General features: G+C 39.4%; 1 protein-coding gene across 2 annotated transcripts in view; it reads left to right on the forward strand.

The window, feature by feature from the left end:
- The window catches only part of LOC101857036 (cell division control protein 45 homolog), a 46698-nt gene that overhangs the window by 1261 nt on the left and 19462 nt on the right, over positions 1-25975 (forward strand). For both annotated transcript variants that reach the window (XM_035970878.1, XM_005102620.3), the window contains exons 2-13: positions 3286-3345; positions 6384-6476; positions 7051-7145; positions 7589-7700; positions 9571-9683; positions 11055-11103; positions 11937-11998; positions 12601-12711; positions 14275-14466; positions 15500-15598; positions 20201-20312; positions 22250-22305. In XM_035970878.1, the coding sequence (XP_035826771.1) occupies positions 3286-3345; positions 6384-6476; positions 7051-7145; positions 7589-7700; positions 9571-9683; positions 11055-11103; positions 11937-11998; positions 12601-12711; positions 14275-14466; positions 15500-15598; positions 20201-20312; positions 22250-22305 (1154 nt within the window). The remainder of the gene's footprint in view (positions 1-3285; positions 3346-6383; positions 6477-7050; positions 7146-7588; positions 7701-9570; positions 9684-11054; positions 11104-11936; positions 11999-12600; positions 12712-14274; positions 14467-15499; positions 15599-20200; positions 20313-22249; positions 22306-25975) is intronic.

Genomic DNA, 25975 nt, shown 5'->3' on the forward strand with positions numbered 1-25975 from the left:
AAATTGGAAGCACTGAACGTTAAATCTATAGAACGAAGACACTTCCTTTTTTCCGGACCCGAGTCCGAATAAGATTTTTTCATATTCGGACTCGAGTCCGAATAAGAATTTTTTTTATTCGGACTCGAGTCCGAATATGAAAAAATGTTTTTCGGACTCGAGTCCGAATGAAAACGGCCTTTTATTCTTAACTTTCACATAATGGAATTAGAGACATTGAGTCAAGTAGGCTGGAGAGCAATTGCCAAAGTATAACAAAACATCCTCAAAAACAATTTAAGCCCCCCATGAAAGCATCTGTCATTCATACCTGACCTATAAATTACTGGTATAAACACAAATTTCACAGAGGAGCTATCAAGATAACATTCAAACCAGCCGCAAAATTTGATGGAATTGGGAGTGTCAGAAAACAGACAAAAACCATCTATTGCCAAGCTGAAGACCAGAGTGAATGCAAGATGTGTTCTAAGTGTACAAACTAAGAGACAACTGCTAGATTTGGAGCAAGTCTTAAACCAGCCAGCCTGGCCCCTGCTCCCCCAAACCCATACATGTATGTATTTTATGTTTCTATAAAGCCTTGCCAAGCCCAAGAACTTCTCAGTTTTTCCAGGGAATGTAATTAAAGGTTCAAAATGAGGTGTTAAAAATGTCACATGGACTGGGCACAAACTCAAATTTGTCCACTGATGTTTCTCACATATTTGTGCCTGGAGTGAGTTTCAGATACATTTTCAAGAAATTGACCAAAAAATGGCATGTCAACAATTGTGGGGAACAATAGGACCATGATGACAACTTGCTGTATGGCACCGAAGAAACAAAATCAACAAAGCTGTCAGAAACATCACATAGGACATCAGGATCTTCCTTGTCCTGTGGCATTTCCAACATGTGTTGACATTCTACCCTTGTAGCTACATAACTGTTGGTCAAAACTAAAAAAAGAATATACTGGCAATAAAGCCACTGCAAACCAAAAGCGGCTTACTTAATGGAAGTGACAGGAATGCTTATTTGTTCTGGAGCAACCATTTTTGAAAAATTAAAATTGTTGGAAAAGTCACACTGGACATGAATGGCTTTTTTTGTCCCATTTGAAGTATAGTCTTCCGAAAGACGTTTAGCAAGACAACACCAAACACAGACAACATAACATTACAAAGTGCTCTTAAGGTAATTTTGTAAAATAGCTTTTGGAACAACTCTACACATCAACTTAGAACTGATCAGACACAATGAAATATTTCGTTAGGAATCTTCACATACAGTCGAACCTGTGTAAGACGGAATCGCGAGGGAGCGGGGGGGAAATTCCGTCTTAGGGGAATTTAGAGGAGGAGGGGGGGGATCAAAGGCCCAGCCGGTAGGATCAAGGATCGCTTGTCCGATCGGCAAGCAGTGGTCAAAACTTCACACCTCTCAGCTCCTATCCTGTCTGATAATGACATGCGTCAGTCTTACTTGTCCAATTACCACCAGTGCTTGCCTTTCATAGGACCACTGTTTGACCTATTAAAAACAGAAAGGTTTGAACATCTCATTTGATTCCACCCTTAGCCCCACCCACCACTGCCATCGTTGCATTTTCCGTCTTAGACAGGTGAAACCCTCGGAAGGGAGCGGATTTTTCTTTCCGTTTCCGCGTTGGACAGGTTTCCGTTTTATACAGGTAATTAAAGAGGAATGTATCAAGGGGGGAGCGGGGAGATTCTGTTAAGACAGGTTTCTGTTAAGGCAGGTTCGACTGTATATGATACGCTTGATGTTAGAAACTTCACACAATGAAATTGGGAGGACAAAAAAAAGAAAAGACCACCTTGCTCACTGTCCGCCATTGTAGAGAATGAAACGAAAGTGCTGCACGTTCTTGTAGTGATCTCCCTTTTCGGACGCGCTGTTATTTTAATAAATAATAATAAATTACACTTTTTTTTTTCCCAGTAGGGCACTTTGGTTTACAATGACAAACATACATATAAATACATATAATTATAATTTATACGTACATAGATAAATACATACATAAATACACAATATTACACAAATACAGAACAGTTTACAACCTTGCCACTGTTGATCGCCTCTGTGCAGCGACCTGTATTTTGAGCTAGGGTTGTCGTGTCTTTCTCAAGGACACACCCCAGTGACCGCCCATCTGATCCCTGTGTCTCCGACACTTGCTTGACATTACTCGAGTATAACTCACAACTTACTTAGCCACTGGAACTCCCAAAATACATAGTTTTAGCTATGATGTCGTTTTCTTAAAATAGATTGATACGTTAGAAACCTCACAATCGGACGAAAAAGCAAATGTGGACGCTCCACGCGATACGATCTGCTGTGCAGGAAGATTGTGGCATCAGCAACTTGTGCATTGGGAGAGTCACTTGACAGTAGATTGGGACAAGAGCACCGGTACCGTGGTGAGTGAAAAACAAAGGGTGTGTTGAGCCTCTGACATTTGGCACGCACCGGATGAAAAGCGTGATGTTTCTAACCGTATTTTGTAAACAGAATTGACACCATTCAGGAAACACAAAAACATTGTTAGAAAATAATGAAAGTTTGGAATGTTCTCTTTCATGGGGAAAGACAACAAGTGCATTTTTTGACCTGATCCATGAATGGTGGAAAGAGCAAAATGGGACTGGTTCGTGTCGAAAATCAGGAACACTCCAACCATGTATTTTGTCACTTTGACTCTAACATACACAAATAGACATGCATTTTTTTTAGCAAACCCAGCTGTGAACTGATTCTTTGGTAAAATAAAAAACTGAGCAGGGTCATCGTGTAGAATTTTTTGTTAGACACATGAAGTTTTCTGTCTTGGATTCATTTTGAACATGCACAATGGGAGCCCAATATAGGTGGAATGACCCATATCCTAATTTACAGTCATTGACTCATCGCAAAAGTCTGAATTCTCTCAAGTTTACAGATCCCTTAGTCTAAGTAGTCTAATGTGCCTTAGTTATATGCACGTGAACAGTTCCATCTGTTTAGAGTTAGGAGAAAGTATCTGGGACAAAATAAATGTGGTAAGTAAATTAATTCACCACCGCTGTACCGATGTCAAAATCATGTCAAGTTTCTGCTTTTTCTAAAGATTGTAATAATTTTTTTTCATGAATATCGTTCTATAGGCTTCAATCATGTGGAGAACTATTTGCTCCAATAATTACTTTAAATTATGAACGTACTTGTTTCATCAGTGTAGTTTGGATGCTTTTTTAATCGCCACCTTTTGGTCTAAATTGTCCAATTTATCCTCAGCGCGTCCTCATTCTGGTAGCATTCGATGTTGATGCTCTGTGTGCCTGCAAAATTTTACAGGTATGTTAAAAAATGGAAAAAATAGGGAAATAGGCGTTATTTTCTTTGCTTCTTAATCTATTTTTGTTACTGTTTCCTTGCTCGGGTAGATGTTTGGTTTAAAGTCAAGGGTCACCGAATTACGACCTGCACGCCAGATGAAGCCTGCTAGGTCAAATAGTACCAATTTGATTTGTCTGGCCTGCCATTATGTGAAAGAAAAAAAACTTGGAAGGTGTGATTATAGCAGGCTCAAACTCAAGACTTACTCACAAATACAGTGGAACTCGGTTTCAACAAGCTCGGATTCTGCGAGAACTCGGATTCAACGAGATGAGATAGATTCCCCGTTTTTTTTGCTTCTCTAAAATCAATCAAAATAACTCGGATTCAACAAGCACTTAAATCAGTGAACTCGGATTCAATGAGGTCGCTTCCAGGGTGAATAGCCCTCGCAGATGTGGCTTGCCTCATTTTTCTCCCACAACGAACTTGATCTATTCCTGGAAACCATCCATTGCACCTGCATCGTGAACCATTATTCACTTGACCGATTTCATGCGACCAATCAGCTGCCTTTTTTCATACCAACACTTGCGTTGTTGGCATGCGCACATGTCTAATATAGGCTAGTGTGTGTCGAGGTCGGATGGGCGGCCTGCACACATGTGGCTGTGTGTGCGTGTCGGGGAGGGGGGGGGGGACTAGCGGTCTGGGCGTTGAACGTCGCAGATACAAACTCGTCAAAGTCTTTTTTCCCCCTCGGCAACTGATCATTATTACAATGATAAGTTAGTCTTGACGTAGATCTACGTAATGAATTGTGCGCTGGTCTATGGAATCAAAAGTTGCCGTATGCTAGGCTCTACACAGCAACACAACTTTTTGGTAAACAATCGAGATGACACGGGCGTGTGCATTTGAACGAATCAGTCTTTTTTTACACAGCTCATAATATGTAGGTATTTCAGGCTCTACTTGTGACTTCTCTTTATACATGACATTACTTGCTCAGTGCATGTAATTATCTACTCAAAACCTCTTGTTCGCTATAACGAACACTCAGATTCAACAAGATTTTAGGTCAGGCCTGGCGCCTTCCTTGAATCCGAGTTCCACTGTACAGTTTTATTTTATTCATTTCACTGAACTGCTACAGTTACAGTGCATATTAAATGTGCTTTTACTTTAGTTATGTATTTTTTTCATGTTTTCAGAGTAATGTATTGAACAAAATAGTATTCCAGTATGTGCTCTCGCCTACTTTGAAAAAATTTTGGTAACCCCTGGTTTATGTATGGTACAACTGTACGGTCTGCTCCTCCTGCAGATATCTTTTCCAAATCAGTGTTTTGATACTTTTTTTTTAGCTTGAAGGTATAGTTAGTGGTCTGTAATCTTTAGGCTTCAAACTCAACAGGGAAAACATGAAAATGACAGGAATGTCAGTTTCCTGGTCAGGAACACAATGACAATGAAGGAAAACAAAAATATACGGGAGAAAGCTGGGAAATGAAAGAGCTGTCCATTGTTATGAATTTGGCGGAATCACTATGTTGTTGGGTTTTTTTTAGTTTGACAAAAACAATTTAACAGCCTCGATTTCGTTTGACAAAAATTTATTTGCCGTTGTAGAGAGAAATCTGAGCAAAGCTCAATTTGGATTCCGAAAGGGAAGAGGATGCACGGATGCTGTATTCGCATTAAGACAGATATGTGAGAAAACAATCAAACTCCACCAAGAATCCAACATCGTCTGTATAGACCAGGAGAAGGCTTTTGACAGAGTAAACCATGCAAAACTCTGGAAGACACTAGAAAAGTATGGCGTCAGAGGACAAACGTTAGATAATGTCAAAGCTCTATATACCAACTGCAGAAGCTCAGTAAGAACGAAGGAAGGCAATACAGACTTGTTCAAAGTAAGATGTAGAGTGCGACAGGGATGCGTTCTTTTCCCCTCCTGTTTATAATATATATATATGGACACAATAATGCAAGACGCAAACTAAAGCTCAGAAAGCCTCAGTGAACTTCTATTCGCAGACGACCAATGTCTTATTCACCCGCACCAACAAAGCCTCCAAAATCACACTACCGAACTGAAAAACAGTTGCAAAAAATTTAACATGAAAATAAGCTCATGAAAAATAGATGTTATGAAAGTGAACCGAAACTGTAGTCCCCTGAACATACATGTCAATAGTAAACAACTGAAACAGGTGAAGGAGTTCAAATATCTTGGCAGTACTTTTTCTGAAAACAGGTCCATAGACAGAGAAATAGAAATGCGAACCCAAAAAGCCAATGCTGTCACCTACCAGCTCGCACCCCTCCTATCTCACCCAAACATCTCCATGAACACAGCCTATCACCTCAATATTAATACTAACATTATGCCACCAGTGTCTGACCTGGATATTAAGCAAAACCCATGAAAGCAAAATCACCGCATTGCAAATGAAATGTCTCCGCAAAACCCTAAACATCACAGGACGAGACAGGCAGAGAAACGAAGAAGTAAGAGCAGCTATCGGCTTTGAGTCCTGCCTGCATTAAATAGAAAGACAGAGAATAAAATGGTTTGGCCACCTGTTACGTATGTCACCTGGCCAACCGGCCTTGAGAGTTTACAACACCAAGCACTCAGGCTATAAAGGAAGAGGAAGGCCAAACAAAAGATGGATCGACGGTGTCAAGGAAACCCCTGGAAACCCTGAGAAAACATAATATCACAACTGAAAGAGCTGAAGAGCTGGCCTGCCATAGAAAACTGCATCTCCCCTTGGCGCTTAACGGCAACAGAGGATGAAAAAGTAAAGTAAAAGTAAGTAAAGTAATGAAGAGGGAAAAGTTTTTCAAAGATCGTCTTGTTTTCATTTAGAGGCTGGGATCTTAGAGCACATTTTGTGTTTAAAAAACTAGGGAGAAGATGGTTATTTTTATTTTTTTTATAACTTTTATATCTATAAATTAGTATAAGTATGTCTTTGTTTGTTGATTTTGTTATAGATGATTTTGTTGTTCAGGATTAACATTTGTACAAATTCTTTTTCCAGTACCTGTTTCAATGTGATCAAGTTTTGTACACAGTAGTGCCAGTCAATGGGCTTCAAGGAGTGGAAAATGCATTTCTTGAAAATGCAGAAGGGGTACGTTTGTGGGGTTTTCCTTTATTTACAATGTCTATAGGTTTATGTAATAATGATATATGTTTCAATGTATTTTCAGTAAAAATTTTACCTGAGACTTTTTGACAAAGATTATGCTTAGATACCCAGCTAGACTGAATGGACTGAAAAAACAGAGAGGGAGTAAAGAAGTAAGAGGACCTCTTAGTGGTACCCTACAACCTCCCACCAATTAGTTCTGGTACCAACAATTTTCAAGATGTTTTGCCATGCATGCACATTTAATTTTCCAACGGACACACTTTTACTTTGATACCATGTTGAACTATGATGTGAATGACTGGTTTGAATCCATAATAAAGCATTTGTTTGGGGAGTCTTCATGGCACTCCACTCACTGTACCTAGTCTTATTGGAGACAGCTCTGTTATCTCAGACATACCGGGTCATATATATATTTTCTGTTATTAATCTTTCTTTTTCTTATTTATTATTAAATTATAGTGAAGCCTATTCCGTTGTTTTATGTTTTTATTTAATCAATAGTCGTCCAAGTGGACTTCACTGTTATTATTGTGAAACTTTTCATTGGCAGATAAAACATGTGATATTGATCAACTGTGGGGCTTCTGTAGATATTGTGGAACTTCTTCAACCAGAAGACAATGTTCGCTTCTACATCTGTGACAGGTATGTGCACTGAGATTTGGTAAATCTTATTTATTTCTTTTTTGCTCTCTTGGTCTTGTTCTTTTATTAAAACTTGAAGATTTCTGCCCTTTGGGTACTTTAATTTGCTTTAAGAGTACTACTGTTATAGCTAATTTATCTCTATGTCAGTGCGTCCTTCTTTTTGTCAGAGGTCTGTGTATGTAAGAGGTGGCATACAGTGCAAGCTGAGGCTTGCATTTGCTAAAACACCAACAAACTGACAAGATATTTTACTGTGATAATATTGGGTTTCTATTGATATATGACTGATATTGCACAGACTTACTATAAGTTTTACTCAGCAACTGTTTTTTTTTTTTTTTCTCTGAAAGCTGGCTGTTCTAGCAGACAAAAGCCTTAAATTCTTTGAGAAAGGAAATATTTTGAGCATAATCATACCATGGTATATTTTCTCTTGACAGTCATCGCCCCGTAGACATCCACAACTATTACAATGCTGTGCAGGTCAAGTTGTTGATGAGGGGAGAGGAATTGTCAGTTCCCAGCTATGATGAGGTCTTTAGAGATGACGAGGTGAGTGTGGGTGGTTGGTGGGTGCTCTGGTGTGGTTTGCTCGTTCTTTCCTATCAGACATCTATCATCCTTCTTTTCTACTATGTTGGTTACTCTCGAGTAACACCTCTAATCTTCAGCATTTATATGACCTATTTGTTTTGCAAGTACAGTAAAACTTTTACTAAAATATAAAAAAACACAACAACATTAGGGGAGTGATGGTTACATGTGAGAAGAGCCGTTTTTAGTGCTAGAAAAAAAGCTCTGTAAAGACACCCTAGAATCGTCTCTGAAAAGCTTCAATGTTGATCCCTTGACTTGGGAGAGCCTAGTGCCTGACAGACCCAGCTGGAGAGCAGCTATCACAGAGGCCTGGTAATCATTTGAGGCTTCACGAATTAGAAATACTAAAGTCAAGAGAGAAGCCTACAAGTTGCACACATCAACAACTAGAATTAAAGCTTTTGAAAGCCCAAAATGTTGTATAATCTTCTTTGCCAGAATTGGTCTTGTTAGCCATGGCGGAAGCTGCCACTCTTCTTAATCTTTCTGTTTTCTGTTTCTTTTTAAGAAATATTTTTATCCTTTGCAGGTACATTGGTCATCGTCAGATATTGATGGATGAAGTGTTATTATTATTATTATTAGTGCTAGAAAGAGAAGTATGCTCTCTGTCTCTATCTGTTTTCTCTGTCAAACTTAATGCTGGACTACTGATATAGGATGTATTCCTACACAGCTAGAGCAGGGCTTGAATTAGGTGTTCAAGAGGGCAGGCAAAAATTGCCTAGGTGTGGCCTAAAAATCAGAGGGCGTCCAGGCAATTTGTTAGGGCACCAAGGCAAAATTCACAGGGGATCATTTTGTTGATTAAAGTTGGTAATACTGGGTCATGCATCACAGCGTTTATAACAATACAATTTATTCTTACTCTCTACAAAAGTATAAAGTTATTGGAACATTATAAAATTTGTAAAATTATGAATGAAAAGTAAGTAGAATCTAAATCACAGTAAAATCACTTCAAAACAAAAGCACTAAAAGTCACAGTTTTAAATCAGACGATCACGATTGTATCTGACATAAATGCCTTTATGACTACCCCTCATTGATTGGATTAAAATGCATAATGTGTATGACTGTTGGAAATAGGGCACAATAGAAAACAGTGAATGATTTGACCAATTAGGTAAGACATTGATCATTAATGAGATTCAAACAGTGGTTTTCAGGCGGTGTAGTGGTAAAATGAAAACAAATTTTGAACTTGCATGTAAGAAAATAGGAGTGAAAACAACTTATGAACTTGTATGTAAAAAAAAAGAATGAATAACTAAAAACTGTTGTTAAACAGTTATGAGATTATGACTATGATAAGTGAAAACAAGTTTTGAAAATATGTCTTAAAGCATGTTGTATAAAAAAGACCTAAACAATCAGCATGTCATATGACTTAATGACTGGATCAGAATATTGAAAATATGTTTGGCACACACAATATAGAAAATTACTGGTTTACTGAGGTTTGGTTATCATTGGTGTGAGTGTGTTTGCACTAGCCTTGACAAAATTGACACAATTGTCAAGCTGAGCAGTGTCTGACTGAAGTTTTGATGAGATTTCAGACAACTCTGACAGGATGTCTTCATAACCCCCCCCCCCCCCCAAATACAAAGGTGGCCATGGTAAGCAAGGTCAGAGCAACCTTCCTTGTTTGTCTTCTTAATTGTGGTGATGGGGTGTAAAATAGTTACAAGTGACTGACTCTTCATTTCGCTCAAGATGAATAAGTTTCAGTAGCATTGTTACTTTGAGACACGCACGTGCAAGTCATTATCCCATCCTTGGATTTTGATGAATGAATTTGTATGTTGTTTTTTTTCCCCAGTCAAGTGAATCAGACACAGAAAATGATGATCCAGAGCTTGGGGGTAAGAAAAAGAGATTTGATGATGAGGCTATTCTTCGTCGACAAGAGAGAAGACGATGGAAGGAAAATAGGTGAGGTACTAGAACAAGTTTGGAAACTTCAGATGCCGCAATGAACTGTTTCAGATCTCAAACATTGTGTTGTTGAAGAGGCCACTTCACTTTTAATGTAAAAACACAGAGCTCAATTTGGTACCAAGGTGAACGATTCTCCCTTGACACATTCTCTAACTTAAGTTGGAGTGTTTTGGGTTTTTAATTTTGTTTGTTGGTTTTTTTTTTGGAGGGTGGGAAGGGGGGGGGGGGTGTTTTAATGGCCTTCTAACAACTCTTCATTTGGTAAAATCAGAAATGAACTTAAAGAGGTTCTGCCTCTTTGAGAACTTTTGTGTGTTGAAAGAGAATTTGAACTGGTTCCTTGGGAAATGCATCAATGATCAATTGCTTTCTTTGACTCTATCTCATAAGACTGTATGTTATGACTGTTTATGTCTTTGAATAGTATAGTTGACTTCCACGTCCTCTCTGTTAAAAAGGTAATCTCTGGTCTGTATATAAAGATGTAGATGTGTTTGTGATGTCTACATACTATGTCCCAATATGCTGGCGTATATGACTCATCAGGTCAACAAATGTGAGAAAAAGATGGGTGCATTGAGTTCAAGGAAATCATGGATTTTCTTCATTCTGTTGTGTCGTCTTGTATAGTTTAAATTGTTTGCATATATACTTCAGTTACCGGCATCTGTTATGTAGCAGTTATGAAGTTGTAACCTTTTCAACCTGGGTTGGCTCTGACAGATAATGTAAAAGTCCGCCTCCTAAATGATCTAAATTGTGTTGATGGATGCGTAAAAATACCTATGACTGCTTAGTGAAATCTGCTATGCACCATTTTGAAAAATGGCATATGACTGAGTCTTGCACTGAGCAGTCGGAATGTCCTTGGCTGTCACAAGTTTGGTTTAAGGTACATGATGTACTGATTTAACCAAATCAAATTCAAGCATGGTTGCTGGCTTCTTTGTATCGCAGAAGAGTACATTTTATGTGCACTTTCCCTTAACTGCTAAAAAGTTATCAACAGCGATGAGCTATTATAGAAAAACACTCTTTATTATTGATGCTTGCAGTGACCGTTTCACGCCAGAGATGTATCCTATTTCCCTCCCCCCCCCCCCCCCCCCTCTACAGACAAAAGATGTTACGAGAGAAAAATCTACTTCTCATAATCGTCTGTTCCCCCAAAACAACAACAACAACAACAAAAAAACCAAAATAAAAACCAAACAAAAAAACAACTAAACAACAAACAATAAAAAACACCAAAAAACCCCAGAACAAAACAACAAACAAAAACAAAACAGCTAAAATTGATATGCAAAGCTCATACTTTCTATGAAAGTTTTGATTATCATATTTTTGTTTCACCTATTTCCTCAGGGTGAAGCTCCTGTTTGACTATACAAAGTTCACGTCATTTGGTACTTCTGTAAGTCATTGTTACTTTTGTTCTTCTGAATGTGTCAAGTGCAAATTATATATCACATATAAGATAGTAAGAGTTTTTAAAAAAATATTTTTTTTGGGTAGCAAGTTGTGCTCATCTCTGATAAAATGTTAGATGAATTTGTGTACCTGATTTACATAATACTAGAATATATTGTAGTTTTTTGTTGTTCCCAATTATATATCCACTGAGATAACTACAAACATTGATTACAATTGCCGCCCACCGTTTCATGGGAAGTCGGAACAGTGCGTCTAAGACACATCAAGATGTCAGGTGTAGACGTCACATCTTGAGGTTTTATATGCTATGGTAACATTTTGGTATTTTCTGAGAATGTTTCACTCTGTAATTTTTTAAGGATCTTGACCATGAATGAGAAAGTATTTTCATTCCAACGTGTCTTGACCATTCTGTAATTTCATAGAAAATTCGTTTTGTTGACTACTTTATATTGTCTCAAATGGTTTGTGCTTTCCTTTTCTTACTAAACAGAGAAATTCTGTTGGCAGAAACATGGACAAATAATTCCTAGCCATATTGTATTCAGTTACTCTCTTAGTGTAATGTTTTATAGGGTAAGTCAGGATTATACAAATTGTGCTAAAAATCTCTTTTGTTGGATCTGGGTGGTTAGCGGGTACTCTGATGTGGCTTGCTCCTTCTTTCGTATTGAATATCTATCACTGTTATATCTCCTCCTTTTTTTGTGTTTGTTACTCTCTTGTAACACTTCTAATCTTTGGCAGTAATATGACCGAATTTTGTTGCAAGTGCCGTAAAACTCTTACTAAAACATTGTTGATCTGTTTCAGGCAGCTTTGGTCATGTTTGAACTAGCGTGGAAGCTGTCAAAGGACACCAACAATCTTCTTTGGTAAATATTCATTTGCAGAGTAAATTTGGTCAATCCTTGCTTATAATTTTTTCAGTAAGTCATCGTTTCTCTGTTGTGTTTGTCACTGCGGTATCTTTTTTCGTGGAATGATCCTTTTTCACCTTTAAGTGTTGTGTGTTCTTATTGTTGAGGTGTGATATATAGTGTGGGTTTTCCATCCCTTTAACACCTTTTTTTTCTTTTTTCTTTGGTCATTCAAAGAAATTATCTTGAGCGTAAGAGTGTCACATTGACGAATCAAACAAGGTTGATCTATGTATTTGTTCAACATGATATCTAGGGATGCTGTTTTTCTGGTTATTTCCATTATTTTCACCAAAAGAAGTTATTTTACTCCGCATTTGCTTTCTCCTCAACCGCGTATTAGTTGTTTCTTTTAAATGTCTTTTTATTTGCAAAAGCAACGCAGTTTCATAGATTTTCAGGTATTTTCTCAAAATCACTGTGGCATCCCTGGATACCAGTTAAAGGTGCGCCCCTGTGTAAGAGACAGGGAGAGGGTGCTCTTTAGCTGGAGTATTTTGTTCCCAGTCTTTTCCTAGTATGGCTCGCTCCACTTTTAAGTTGTTTTCTCGTTTCAGGTTGGCAATAGTCGGTGTGACAGATCAGCAAATTCACTACAGGACGCCCAGAGAGAAGTATATGGAGGACGTCTTGGCCCTGCAGGTGCACGTGTCCAGGCACAATCAGCGGTGAGGACAAGCTTTGATGATATCACGGTGGATTGGGAAGAATATTGAGTGATAGTTATACTATAAGAGATGTTGAATGCTTGAGAGTCTTTCATCCTTGTGTGTCTAACTTTACTTTACTTTACTTTCCGATCCAGCGGCCATCTGAGTTCTAGCCCTTCGGCCTGATCCTTGTGTATCTTCAAGTACCCTTTTATTTGTCTGGTATTTAGGAGCTCCTTAACTATTCATGGCGTAGTGTTTTTTTCCCATTTCGCCGCAGTTTTTTTTATGTAACCACTATTTCACCCCACGGTCACACACAAATTTTGCAATATCTTGCTAACTACAAGCAATGACATCATGATGTCAAATACCAAAAAACTCTGAAAAGTCTGCAGTTTGTAAATTTACCAAAGATGAAAGGGTAAGTGCAAAAGGACATTTTCGGACAAATAAATTGAAAATTTTTATTATTTTTATTTTTTGAAAAGAAAAAAAACAACAACCCATCGATTGTACCCACCAAGACCTCATTTTCAGTGATTTTCACTCAATAAACACATTTCCCATGCCTTTTCTGAAAGGATACAAACCCTTTTACTCATCAAATCATCAGACTGTCTTAACTGCTGAGACATTGTTTATTATCAAATCAGCTGGTCGCAAAATCAGGTCACAAATTTGTAAACACTGAAAATCGATAAAAGTCTTTTAAAACCGCATGCTGTATAATTCACCAAACATGAAAGTCTTGAGAGATGCTTCCATGCTTTTCTTGCAGTAAATTCCCTTTGATAAAAATTTCGGATCCCCAAGATAACAACAACAAAAAAAACATGTCTAGATATGTAACAATCGTACGAGTTTTTTTTTTTGTGGCTGAAGCGGTCATACCGGAACAACACTTTTGCCTTGAAGAGTTAAGAATGAATACCCAACTGTGTTTTTGATGTAGCTGCTTAATACATATGTGGTTTGTAAAAATTTTGAAGTATGTCTGCAAGCAGTGCATTTTTGTTCAGGGAGGGGGGAAGAATTGTCAAATGCATCCTCTTGTTTTCTTTGTGTTAAAGTGTAATGAGCCCATTACTCTTGGTAGTGGAGTTAAATATAAGTGAACTGTCCTGTGCTAAGGTTGTAGGTATTTATCTTCTCAGCTTGAGAATTAGAGAAGTGAAAAAAGAAACTACCCAGCTGAAATTGCAGGCCTGCTAAGTACTCCGATAAAAGTCAGAACTATCTGGGGGGGTCTTTGGCTGTTGAAGAACTGTGGTCAGATTTGCATCAGCTATTTCCATCAGATCGTATCCTGCTTGTTGTAAACGAGGATGCCAAATCTCTGCTTTTTCCGTTTTTTTCATACACTTGCAAAGGAAAGGGGAAATGGTAAGAGAAATGTTTTTGTTTGCTCATTTAAAGATTTTAAAAGGTTCGTTTTATGTGAGATGTGATGCTCAACTCATTTTCAGAGTTTTTTTCAAAAATCATTTGGCATCCCTGTGTAAAAATGATGTGATAATACAAATCTTTACTTGTGTTTATTTGCTCAATTTTCAAAATAAAATTGTACTTACATTTCAGAGGTGATGATGATGAAAATTTACTGTCTGTCAACTGTCTACGAGTTTCATTTGAGGAGGAGCTGCACTTGTCCTTGTATCGGCATTGGTCACTTTTTGACAGTATCTGCCATTCCACTTCTGTCGCTTGCAAACTCAAACTATGGAGTCTGAAAGGGCAAAAGAAACTTCATGAATTCCTAGCTGAAATGGGGTAAGTTGTTTCCTCTTTGACCTTTCCTTTAGATTTGGACCAATTTGATATTGACAATTTTGTATGGAATTGGTTTGTAGATTCTGTAAAAAGTATGTAGAATGGCTCAGGAATTACACTCACAAGGATACAAAATTGATTTTTTGGAAGTCATATGTCATGAGGTTTGAAGGTTAGGGTTCCTTGAAAGAATTAAGAGTTTAGTTCTCCTCAAATATGGATCTTTCAGTTTCCCAAATGATTAAAAACAAGGGATGTTCAAATAAATGTGTGCACAGTTAAGCAGAATCTACTCGTAAAGTAGTGGTAACAATGGTTTCCATACTGGCAACAAAGATTTAAAACCTGATAGAAATTGTTTAGCCTCTTATTAAACAGCACATTTTTCTTTTCTAAAGGCTAAAGTGTGTTTTTCCTGCCCTAAAATTAATTCCTTAGTCAGAAGATTTCAAGGCGAATATGTCATCAGTTACAGGAAAATATTGAAGACTGTTGTCTGTCTCTCTTACACGTTTTTTTTTAGACTTATGCCAAGTTTTTTTCCTTTTAAAGCTGTTTAAAATATTTTTTTAGTACGTAACAACAGTTGTATCCTATAAAGATAGAACTGATTGACAAATTGACACAAGCCGAACAATACATCAAAACAAACTGAAAATTGTGACATATACTTTCTCTCTGTACTCTTTGTGTGTGTTCGTGTTTGTATGTGTGTGTGTGGGCTTAGAGTTACAAGAGGATAACAAACATACAAAAGAAGGTGGGCAGCAAAGGACAACATTAGTTGATAAAGGAAGAAGCAAACTACACCAGTGCACCCACCAACAACTCGCACTGTTGTTGACAACACAACCGCCATGAGATATACAACACTACATACTTGTTTGGGGGGTAGCAATATTTTATTTAGTCCTCTTCATGGAATGGAAGACTTGTTCATATGAGAATCGAGACGTTTCATGTTTGGGCATAAGACAGGTATGTCTGACATATAGACTCACAGAGTCAAAGAAAAATGTTTTCTTCTTTGCAGCTTGCCGTTAGCACAGTGTAAACAACAATACAGTGCCATGGAGTCCACACTGAAATCTGAAGTCAAGGAAAAAATGCAGACCTTCATGCACAAATATGGGTGAGATTTTGTCTGATCTTTTATGTGCATTCTTGAGGAGATTCTCAAGCTTTGATGAAGTATTTCTTTTGATCTAGGAATTTTTAAAATCGATAGATTTTGGATCGAATGGGGTGTTAAGTTTCGACCTAAACCGATGCCAAGAACAGGACTTAACTCATGAGCTGCTGGGCACTTTTTGGCTCAACATCTTAGGAATGCCAGGCGTTTTGGTATCTATTTCAAAAAATCATTATGACCTTATTATTCACGGCTTAACTTTTAAACTTGGCTTGCAAAAGGGCAACAAAACCTATTGCACAATGCAGAAGAAATTATGAAGATGTCTTGAATAGTAATTTTTTAGATGGTGCTTTGTAAATGTCAAAATTGGGGGCTGAGGGGGTGTTATTTCTTTTCTTGAGGGTTCAGCCTCAGTCTGAGTTGTGTCCTTGGGTAGCAATGCCCACCGAGCGCGTTTTGTTCTGCCGATTTTTGGCCCCCGCCGTGGGGGTGTTTCGTGGGACGCACCAACACAAAGGTTGTTGTCTTCAACTCGCTCTCACGCCGCTTCTCGTGAATGGATATGAATGAAACTTGGCAGTCAATCAGAAAAGAGGTCAATCTAGTAGTATGCAGTTTGACAACTTTGTATCCATCCAAGAAGTAGTCGAAAACGTATGCGAAAGTGGTTGATGTGGTGCGCTTTGAAGATTTTTCGGAGCTGTGATTTGTCAAACTGACTGATACGTTGTACACCATTTTTCTTTATTCCCTTAAAATGTCATGCTTCTGTGTTTAGCGGTTTTTGCGTAATCTTTAAAATTGTGGGAGCAACTAAGGGAAAAGCAGCATTGCCATTTGCGCGTGCTGGGTGAACGACCGGAGGCTGGGAAATTTCCACTGAGTGACGTCATCAGCCATCGGCCGCCTCGGGCGCTACAAACGAGGCCCCGCTTATGTGAACCAGAAAGGGGGGAAGGATACTTGAAAACTAAACGGGGGCCTTGATAAATTGCATTTGTGTTGCATTTTAGTCACAATACGATAGAGGTAGTCATTTTTATTTGCTTAATTACATGAGAGTAGACTAGACACAGAAAAGCAAACATCTAAGAAGTGGTATGACATTGTGTTTGCGTTATGAAAGCCTATTCCCCCCTCTTGGGAAAGCACACACTTGGACTCGTCCTGTTTGCTCTGTTTGGAAAAGTGAGGCATTAAGATTGTTTTTAAAGAGTATGGTACTTATTTAGTCCAGTCTGGGAAGATAGTCCCGTTTATTCATTGTTATTGTTCACGCGTGCGTGCGTGAGTGCGCGCGCGTGCATATGTGTGTGTGCGTGTGTGTGTGTGTGAGAGAGAGAGAGAGAGAGAGGGGGGGGGGGGGTAAATGTCTGAACATTTATAGTATGAGTTGTAGCCTACACATGCGAAATATTCCCAGGACTTGTAAACTATAATAATATTATCTAAACGCATCTTAATCTACCACACAATAGGACACTGTCCGATTATAGAGACGATCTTATTTTCTATTACAAAGTGTGCATGCTTTTACTAGTAGAGAACTGGATTTATTAAACTAATAAATCCAGCTCTCTGCTTAAATTTTTGTGCCAAATTGATCCAGTGCATTGCTTAGCAAGGAGGAATCTTTTACGTTGCCAAGTTTCATTCAAATATCATGACTTTGGGAGAAGATATGACCGATAATCTTTGTAAATCTTTAAAGAACACCACTTTTTTAAACCTGTGAATGTCTTTACAACTCAAAAAGTAGGATAGATATTAAAAACTGTACTAGACTGCCAAGTTTCATTTACATACTACAAGAAATAGGCGAACTATGACAAATATTGTCTCAAAACACACCGAAAACCGCCTCATTTTTACCTATAAACGTCTTCATAACTCAAAAAGTAGGATAGCTATGAGAACTCTGACTAGAAAATGTACTGGGCTGCAAAGTTTCATTTAAATACTCCGAGAAACTCACCAAAGAACGTCCCATATTTTGGGGTTTTTTCATTTTATATAAAAGTCTATAAAAAATTAATTGATTAAAAAATTCGTAACTTTTTTGTTTATTGATGGATTTCAAAAATTCAAAAAAGTCCCATGCTCTGTGGAGATACAGCTACAAAATGCACATATTTGCAAACACTTTCTGACAAAAAAAAGGTTTTTCGTGATCATTGATCAGGGGTAGGCCCAGAACAACATACTTAGGGAACCTAAACAAATGGGTAACAGGGAAAAATCAGGGAAACGTAGCTTTTCTGAGAGCATCCGAGCAAAGGAATGAATGGAAAATCATGATCGCCGATGTCTGTCGCAGATCTGGCACTGGATGATGATGATGATGATGATGATGCTACCTTGGGAAAGGCACCTCACTTGTTTTTTCCTCACTTTATCTAGGTGGGAATGGCAGAGATGCCAACCAGTACGATTTTTTGCCGAAAATCATTAAAAAATACGCATTCTGGAATGCGGAAACTACGAGATTCAGCTTTGGCGAGTAAACCTAATTATCTCAAGTTCCATCTTTTGTCAAAATAGTATCAGTATCGCGGAACTGGAATATTTGAAAACCAAGTCCGATAAGGTCCGTAAGTTCATTTTTGCCGGTCACGATTGTGATATTATATTCGTTCAGCTTTTCCCCGTCCGAGAGTAGCCTACGTTTCACTTTCACGTAAACTGGCTATGGCGGCAGGCGGAAGTGTATGTGACACCGAGGCTCGATCGGGAAAATCAAGATCTACTTTTGCTTTCATTACCACCCTGAAATTTCTCGGCGATACCCGCAACATTTGTGACATGCAGGTTGTGCAGTATATAAACGCTGTGTTGCCGTGCAAATAAAATGTAATAAATACTCGGACTCGTCACTGTGCTGTCACTTGTGGGGAAAAAAGAAAAGAAAATACCAGCGTTGTCCGAATTTTAGATTGTCTTGCTCACCATAGCGACCGGTCAGTTAACCTGCGCGCATTTGCATCACAAATAAATGTGGCATCGTGTGAGCAAAGACTGTCTTTCGTGGGAGTAACGGTGTTTTGAAGTATAGGACTAAGGAATAGGGGAGGGGATTATTGTTTTTTTTTGGTTTTTTTAAGATACACTCGCGGGAAGGGGGGTGGGGGGTGGGGAGGCAACACCAGTACCAGAGGACGAAAACTTGGAAGCAAATTGCTGAATTCAGAATTTTGATTAGAGCTCTGTGCAAAGCGCGCATTGGTGCAGGCCGTGTGTGGAATCGGGACCCTTCATACTTTGCAACTTTGTGTTATTGAAATAAATTGTTCGCGTGTCATTGGATGGGTGATAGTAAATTATACCTTCAGTGTGTGTTTTAGCTTTCTGTTCGAGGCTGGCAGATTTTCAGTGTCACTGCATCTTGCCCTCCCACAGTTGTTACAACTCTCACAGTGTATGGGTCTACTTGAGCCTATCAAGTTATTGCTCTTCTCTGAGTTTGAGCCATAATTTTAGTCTGTCAGTTCATAATATGAATCATGACACCCAGACTGGTTCTTGATAGTCGAAATTCTTGTTCTAGGCCCTTTGAACGCTCAAAGCAGGATAAATTTTTAATATAATAATGAGAAGAAAATATTACAACAGACTGAAATACTTAAGTTAAACAAGACCCCAGTACGACACTGAACACTGACATGTTGTTGACTGGCTGCATATTTTACGTGTGTGTGCTCCCTTTTTCGAGCTATTGAGCCAGTAAATTTTTTTCAGGAAATGTTGCTGGACACCCTAAACATTTTACGAGTTGGTCGGTCGGTCGTGGGGAATACACATTTTCCCCTGAAAATACATACATTCCATATTTCCCAATACTCATTTCGGTTTTCTGTGGTTGGCATCTCTGGAATGGGTATCCAGCTATAGACAACGAAAGTTCTTTTCAGTGTTAGTGTTTTAGTAGCACGTATAGATGGCAGCTTGCGCTGTATGCTTCCCGGGGAGTTGAAATTGTTTCAGAATACTATTAGGTTTGCTGGGCTAATAGTATAGGTTGTAGAGTGCATAGAGCTTGTTGTTGAATGGAAATTTGCGCTATAAAAATGCTATCTATTATTTATTATTATTGTTTTTGTCTGTCTGTTTGTCAGACTTACCAGTCCTTGCCCTACCCCCTGGGGCAGTGCCACTGACTGTAGTGTCTTTAGGCCATTCCCAAAAGGGGGACATTTCTCGTTCAAGCATAGAATTGTAAATGGGCTGACTCATGTCACACTCATAACTGTGCCTGATCTACAACAGGGAACTGCTGCTTTTTCTTTCCTGATACTTACTATTGTCATTTCCTCTACTTCTTTTGTATGTTTGTCACTCTCTTGTGACCTACTATTTCCGGGGTGCCTTGATAGTCGAAGCAGACCTTGTGCTGTTGAAGCTAGAGAGGTGAGCAGTCTAAGTCTGATTCCCTGTAAAGACTTCTCTGTTGACACCCTCCCCTTGGCGCTCATATGACCTTATGCAGTTGCGAGCGCCGTAAAACCCTCTACTATAAAAAAAATAAATATAGTCCTTACCCTAAACGACTGTTAATCTGTGGATGTGCTTCTCTTTACTCAAACAAATGAACACAATTTTCAGACTGGAGATTCAAGATATCATTCTTCCCTCCTTCACCATGCAGTATGGCTACAAAAGTGTTCTCTGTGCAGCCGACCATGTGATGATGTGTGCTGCTCTCTTGGAGTCTATCGTGAGTGATGGGGTTCCTTATTTTTACTTTCAAAGAATGTAATGGACACATATGCCCGATCAGCGGCCCATTACTGTGTCCTTGGGAAAGGCATTTTACCCGAATCATCCCATTTGGTTTGGTCCTATCGAATTTAAGGATGTTAAATTCTGAGGTCCCACCTCTTAAATAACCTAACAGTGTTTCAAAGGCTTTAAAGCTATACAGTAGTCTCTGCCTAAACACACGGTGCTCGGGGGGCTCCTTAATGTGTATTTATACGGGAGCATGCATGTACATGAACCTTTGCAAAGGGAGGAAGGGACGCAATCATCTCATTGTCTTGATATTCTAGTGACCTTCCTTTAGGGTGGGGGTCACTTTGGGCGGATAATGCGACAACACGCGACTGTTTTGTGAAGGATTCCCCCCCCCCCCCCCCCCCCCCCGACTGCGGTTAGAATACAAAGGCGTTGAATGGGTTGGGCACAGACAGACTCAATGTATTGTCTTGAACAGATAGCCTAAGAGGAAATTGTTGGTGATAGTTATAGAGACGACGGCCCAGCCACGTGGCTTTCCATGCGACTACCCCCGACCATACATTCATGGACGACTTCAGAATCATAGATCTCTACATTCGTAGAAACATTTCTCTTGTGGTTTCGTTGAACAAGTATGTTAATTTGTTATAAATTCATCGAGCGCAGCCGATTAGGCTTACTTGACTAATCTTTAATCCTATAGAGGCCTATCTCTAGTGTTTTACAGCATTCTCACGTGTTGCGCATCATAGGCCTAAGTCTAACTAAACATTACATGCAGTCACTCAAAACACCAGTCAGAAACCTTCTCTCAAAGGTGCATTTCCAGTGACCAATCAAAAAACATTTCAGTCCCCCAACCCCCCCAACATTTCACCGACCAGCCCTAATCCTATGTGTCTGTGGAAAGTTGGGTGGGAAAAAGCTGTCCATCGCTCTCTTTGTTTCGACGTGAGGGCAGTCTCGCCAAATGTCTGTTTTTCGAGGCTTGTGTTATTTTATACAAGCTGTGAAGGTTGTAGTGAAAAGTTCCCTTTGTCATGCTTTACATTTCAGCATGTTTCACGGATCAGAGCGTGCGTTTAGAGTGAGTGACCAGTTTGCACGACTAAATTATATCGTAAAAACCTGTCAGGTGACAAAAGCCTGCGTTTGAGCAGAGCGTGCTTTTGTATGGTGTGCGTTTAGGTGGAGACTACTGTACAATGTTTTGTTCAAACAGCAGCAGACCAAAAGCAAGTTTGAACCATCGTACACAGATTAGAAAAACACATTTGCACATTTCAATAGAGTACATGTTGTTTCCTGCTTTTATAAGTAAAGAAAACACAGTTGAAAAATCTGTATGAATTATCAAAGTTATGCTTCCTTTTTGAAGTGCCTCCAAAGCAGGGTGTCCTCAAACATTTTTTCAGAATCTGCGCTTTCAAAGATTTAATACTGGCTGCTCAGTTTTGTTGTATCAGCACCATAATAATCTTAATAATGATGTGAATTCGTTATAGTCGTATAGTATTTAAAATGCAGAATTATCTTTCAATGCAACTGATAAATCAAAGGACAGAAGATGTTCATTATGAGGCCATTATTATAAACACACATACACACATTCGCAGATACAAAAACCCCAAAAAACCCAATGAAGTGTCAGGTCTGAAACAGACTTCAGCCATCATTGTTTACTACTTATTCTTCTTCTTGGGTGCTCTAAAAAAAGATTATGTCCTGGTTTTTGTCTGTTACCCATCTTTTTAAGTTCTGTGTGTAAGTTGTTACTGCTCAACCCTTCCTTGTTTTTGTTCTTATTTGGGTTGGGTCAAGTTTTTATTTTTTTCTTCGCATGTTTGTATATATTTCTATCAAAACTCTCAAGTTTATTTCTTACCCTTTTGTTTTACCTTCTGTTTTGCACAGGATAAGTCCAAGATGTTGACGGATTACTTCCTGGATGGTACGGAGGTTTTACAAAGGTGCGTCACTTGGAAGTGCCCTGAACTTGTTGTCAGTAATAATTGTCTAGTCCAGTAGTTCTTAACAATGTGGGTGGTTGGTGGGTGCTCTGGTTTGGTTTGCTCCTTCTTTCCTATCAAACAACTATCGTCTTTATCTTTTCTCCTTTTTTATGTTTACAATCTCTTGTAACAGCTCTTCGGCACTTGTATGACCTTATTGTGTTGTAAGTGCCGTAAAACTCTTACTAAAACTAAAGAGGAACTGATCCTATAAAGTTTCATAACATGCTTTTCCCAAACCCTTTGAGTGGGGTGAACAGAACACATGCATGCACGCGCGCACACACACACACACTCACACACAACATGCATGCACACACTACACACATGCACACACACAATAACACACACAGTGTGTGTGATTTGACCATCTCCAAACCGTGTGACTGATTCCCCAAACTCCTGGTATTCAATTAACCCCAGTGTAAGTACCCCATGTCTTTTCCCTGTTGGGGAATTAGCTGGGATGTTCAGCTTTTATGTTCTCATGCAAACTTACTTCTGTTTTGCATAACATAGTTGGAATTGTCTTTTCACTCAGTCCATGTGGGAGGAAAAGGAAATCTCACAGGTTAGAGAATTGCGGAGTTAATTGTAAAAATTTTCAAGACCACCCACTGTCATGGAAAAAAGTGGTTATCTCAGACAGGAGGATATCTTGAGGAGTGTCTTTACAACATTTCAATTCACTTGAGCCTGAGCTATTTTTCACCCCGTAACCATTGCAGCCTGTCAGTTTTGGGGTATATTGATTGTTTAGCCACAAAAGACTGAAAGCTATCATAATTTTTTTTTAAGCAACAAGAGAAAGAAAGAAATGCTCTCACAGAAAAAAACCCAAAAACCAGTGGCCTGTATTCAAGAAACAAAATTTGCCCCCGCTTCAACCATAGACTTAAGAGGATTTACTGCGTACCATCACATTCACACGGAGAACCAGATTGCTTCCGGTGGTACAGTCCATGCCGGCTTTAAGCACGGTCATCGGGGGAAAGCTTAAGCGTGCTTAAAGCCGAAGCGTGCTTAAGTGCGAAGTAGACACAATCCAGATATTTTCATATAGAAAATTCCCCGTGCTATTTCCCCTTGTTTGTAAGTAGGCCTATAGCGGTCCCGCAAAAGTGTGCACTGTTATTTAGACACCCGCCATGGGAGTTTTTGTTTGCTTGTTTGTTTTTGTTTTGTGGTCGAATGGGAAATGAAAACTTAATTTAGACGGCCAGTCACGATACAGCACACTAGGCCTACTGTAACACACTGCCTGTGCATACCACTGCCCGCTGTGCCACTCATACCACCGCCTTCATCCCACCTCGCGCGTGATACACAATCAGGATTAATGGATAGCGAGGGTCAAAGGTAACATCTCAGCCAGCCTCCCTTTCTCGTCTCCCTGACTCTCTTTGTATTTTTTTTTGGGTCGTGTGTAGCTTTGCGCTAGGCCTAGGCTAGATCCTATGTCCGCGCGCACGGCTGTGTGCATCTCTCTGCCTTCCTCTCCGCCCGTGTGAGTTGAGTGTGTGTCCATCACTTGCGTTCTTTGTGTTTCTCTTGACACACTCCACTGCTGCGGTGTAAACTGTGTTCGAACTTGGATGGGTCATCATGAAAATATTGACTGTCTTGTAAATGAAGCGTGCTTGAAGCCGAAGTTACCGTGCTTATAGGCGTGTAATTTATATAGCAAAAATTCGGTAAGAGCCGTTTTGCGTGCTTGAGTCCGAAACGTGCTTAAGGCCGGCGTGCTTATAGCCGGCACGGACTGTACCACCATCTACACTGACAACAACACACTCCACAGACAAGTACATCTTAAGATGACCCTCCAGGCTATTGCCGTACGGGTCACCCTGCACAGACCAATCACGATCTGCTCAGTTTATATTCCACCAAATTAACCCCTCAAACTAAATGACTTAAAGGCTCAGCTTCCAAAACCCTTTATTTTGCTAGGTGATTTCAATGCCCACAGCCCCCTTTGGGGAAACAAACCTACAGACCAGAAAGGAAAAATAATAGAAAACTTTATAATTCAGAATAACATCTGTGTCTTAAATGATAGATCCCCAACTTACAGAGACAGAGCCTTTTATGGCACTTCATCCCTTGACCTCACCGTTTGTACCCCTGACCTAGTCCCAGATCTTGAGTGGTCTGTGCTGGATGACCGTACGGACCATTTCCCAATTCTTCTTCATAACAATAGCCTCCAAAACGACCCGATCCCAGAACGCTTCAACTTAAAAAAAGCAGACTGGGACGGGTTTGCCTATCAATGTTCCCAGATTCTTTATCCCAATATCGACCTCAACTACAATAAATTCCACGAAAAGCTTTTAGAAAGCCTAACCATGTGGCACCCGAGGAAACGAGCAAGTAGACGACCTGGCGAAGAAAGCCTCATCCCTTCTGCTGGGTTCAACGACAAACACTCTCCCTCAGACTGACTTTAGAAATAAAGTCAAAAAGTACACCTCCAGTCTGTGGGAGAGCCACTGGGAAAAGCAGAAAAATAATAAACTATATGAAATAAAACCCAAACTAGAACAGCGAAATCCTTCGGACCTCTCCAGAAGAGACGAAGTCATTTTTACTCGATTGCGCATCGGACACACGGCCCTGACCCACAAATACCTCCTACCGGGAGATGGGAAGCCGTTCTGTGTCGGATGCGACACAGATTTTACCATTAGACACGTCTTAACCGAATGTCTAGACTTTGGAGAGATCCGAAGGAAATACAATGGAGTCCACTTATAACGAGTTCGGAAAAAACGAGGGCTGCTATAAAGACACTATTCTAAAACCCCGTTTTTTCCTCTTCTTTACCTTTGTAAAAAAAAAACTTCTACAGCGCTATCAGACAGACAAGCGAGTCGGTTAGAGCGGAATATTCCTGCTGCTGTGCACAGTGCATAGGCCAATTATACATAATGCAAAACCTCGCCAGTTGAGAAACTTGTTGGTGATTTCGCTAAACAAAGAATTGGAGAGCACCTGTGCGTCAACAATGAAGGCCGGAGCAACTGAGTAGGGAGGGTGTGGCGTGCGCAGACAAGCAGAACGCTTCGCATGATAGGCCAGCATAAGCCTAGTTTAGATTATCAAGGCCTACCATGCCTCTCACTTCTCCAATGCGGGGATGGAGAGGTCACAGCAATGTGATCGATGGAGCAAATCTGTGTGACGTGCGCAAGCAGACAGAATGCACCACAGGGTGGGGTGGGGGAAAACACAGCGGGTGAGTTAGCCCAGAACCCTTTCTTTCTGATCGCCAACGTCGAGCTGTCAGTCCACATCGCTAGATCTAGCGCTAGAAAAAAAAACCTGATTCGATTTTTGATCAAGTAACACCTAGAGGTCATGTTGAAACAAAATCATCATCAGGGAAAATAAAAGGAAATAATCAGAAACACCAAACTCATAGATTAGGCCTACTTTACAGTTTCCCTTGAATTTATAACTGGATCCCTTATAGCGAGAATCCTGCTTTAACGGACATTTTGAATTTTATGAAGGCCATTGGCCTTTATGGCAAATTGTAAAGTGAAATCGTACTATTTATAAATTTATTGTTATTTATAAGAGTTGTTTTAAATTGAAAATATATTTACACCGAATTTTAATA

The sequence above is a fragment of the Aplysia californica genome, unplaced genomic scaffold (assembly GCF_000002075.1).
Source record: "Aplysia californica isolate F4 #8 unplaced genomic scaffold, AplCal3.0 scaffold00332, whole genome shotgun sequence".
NCBI classification, from domain to species: domain Eukaryota; kingdom Metazoa; phylum Mollusca; class Gastropoda; order Aplysiida; family Aplysiidae; genus Aplysia; species Aplysia californica.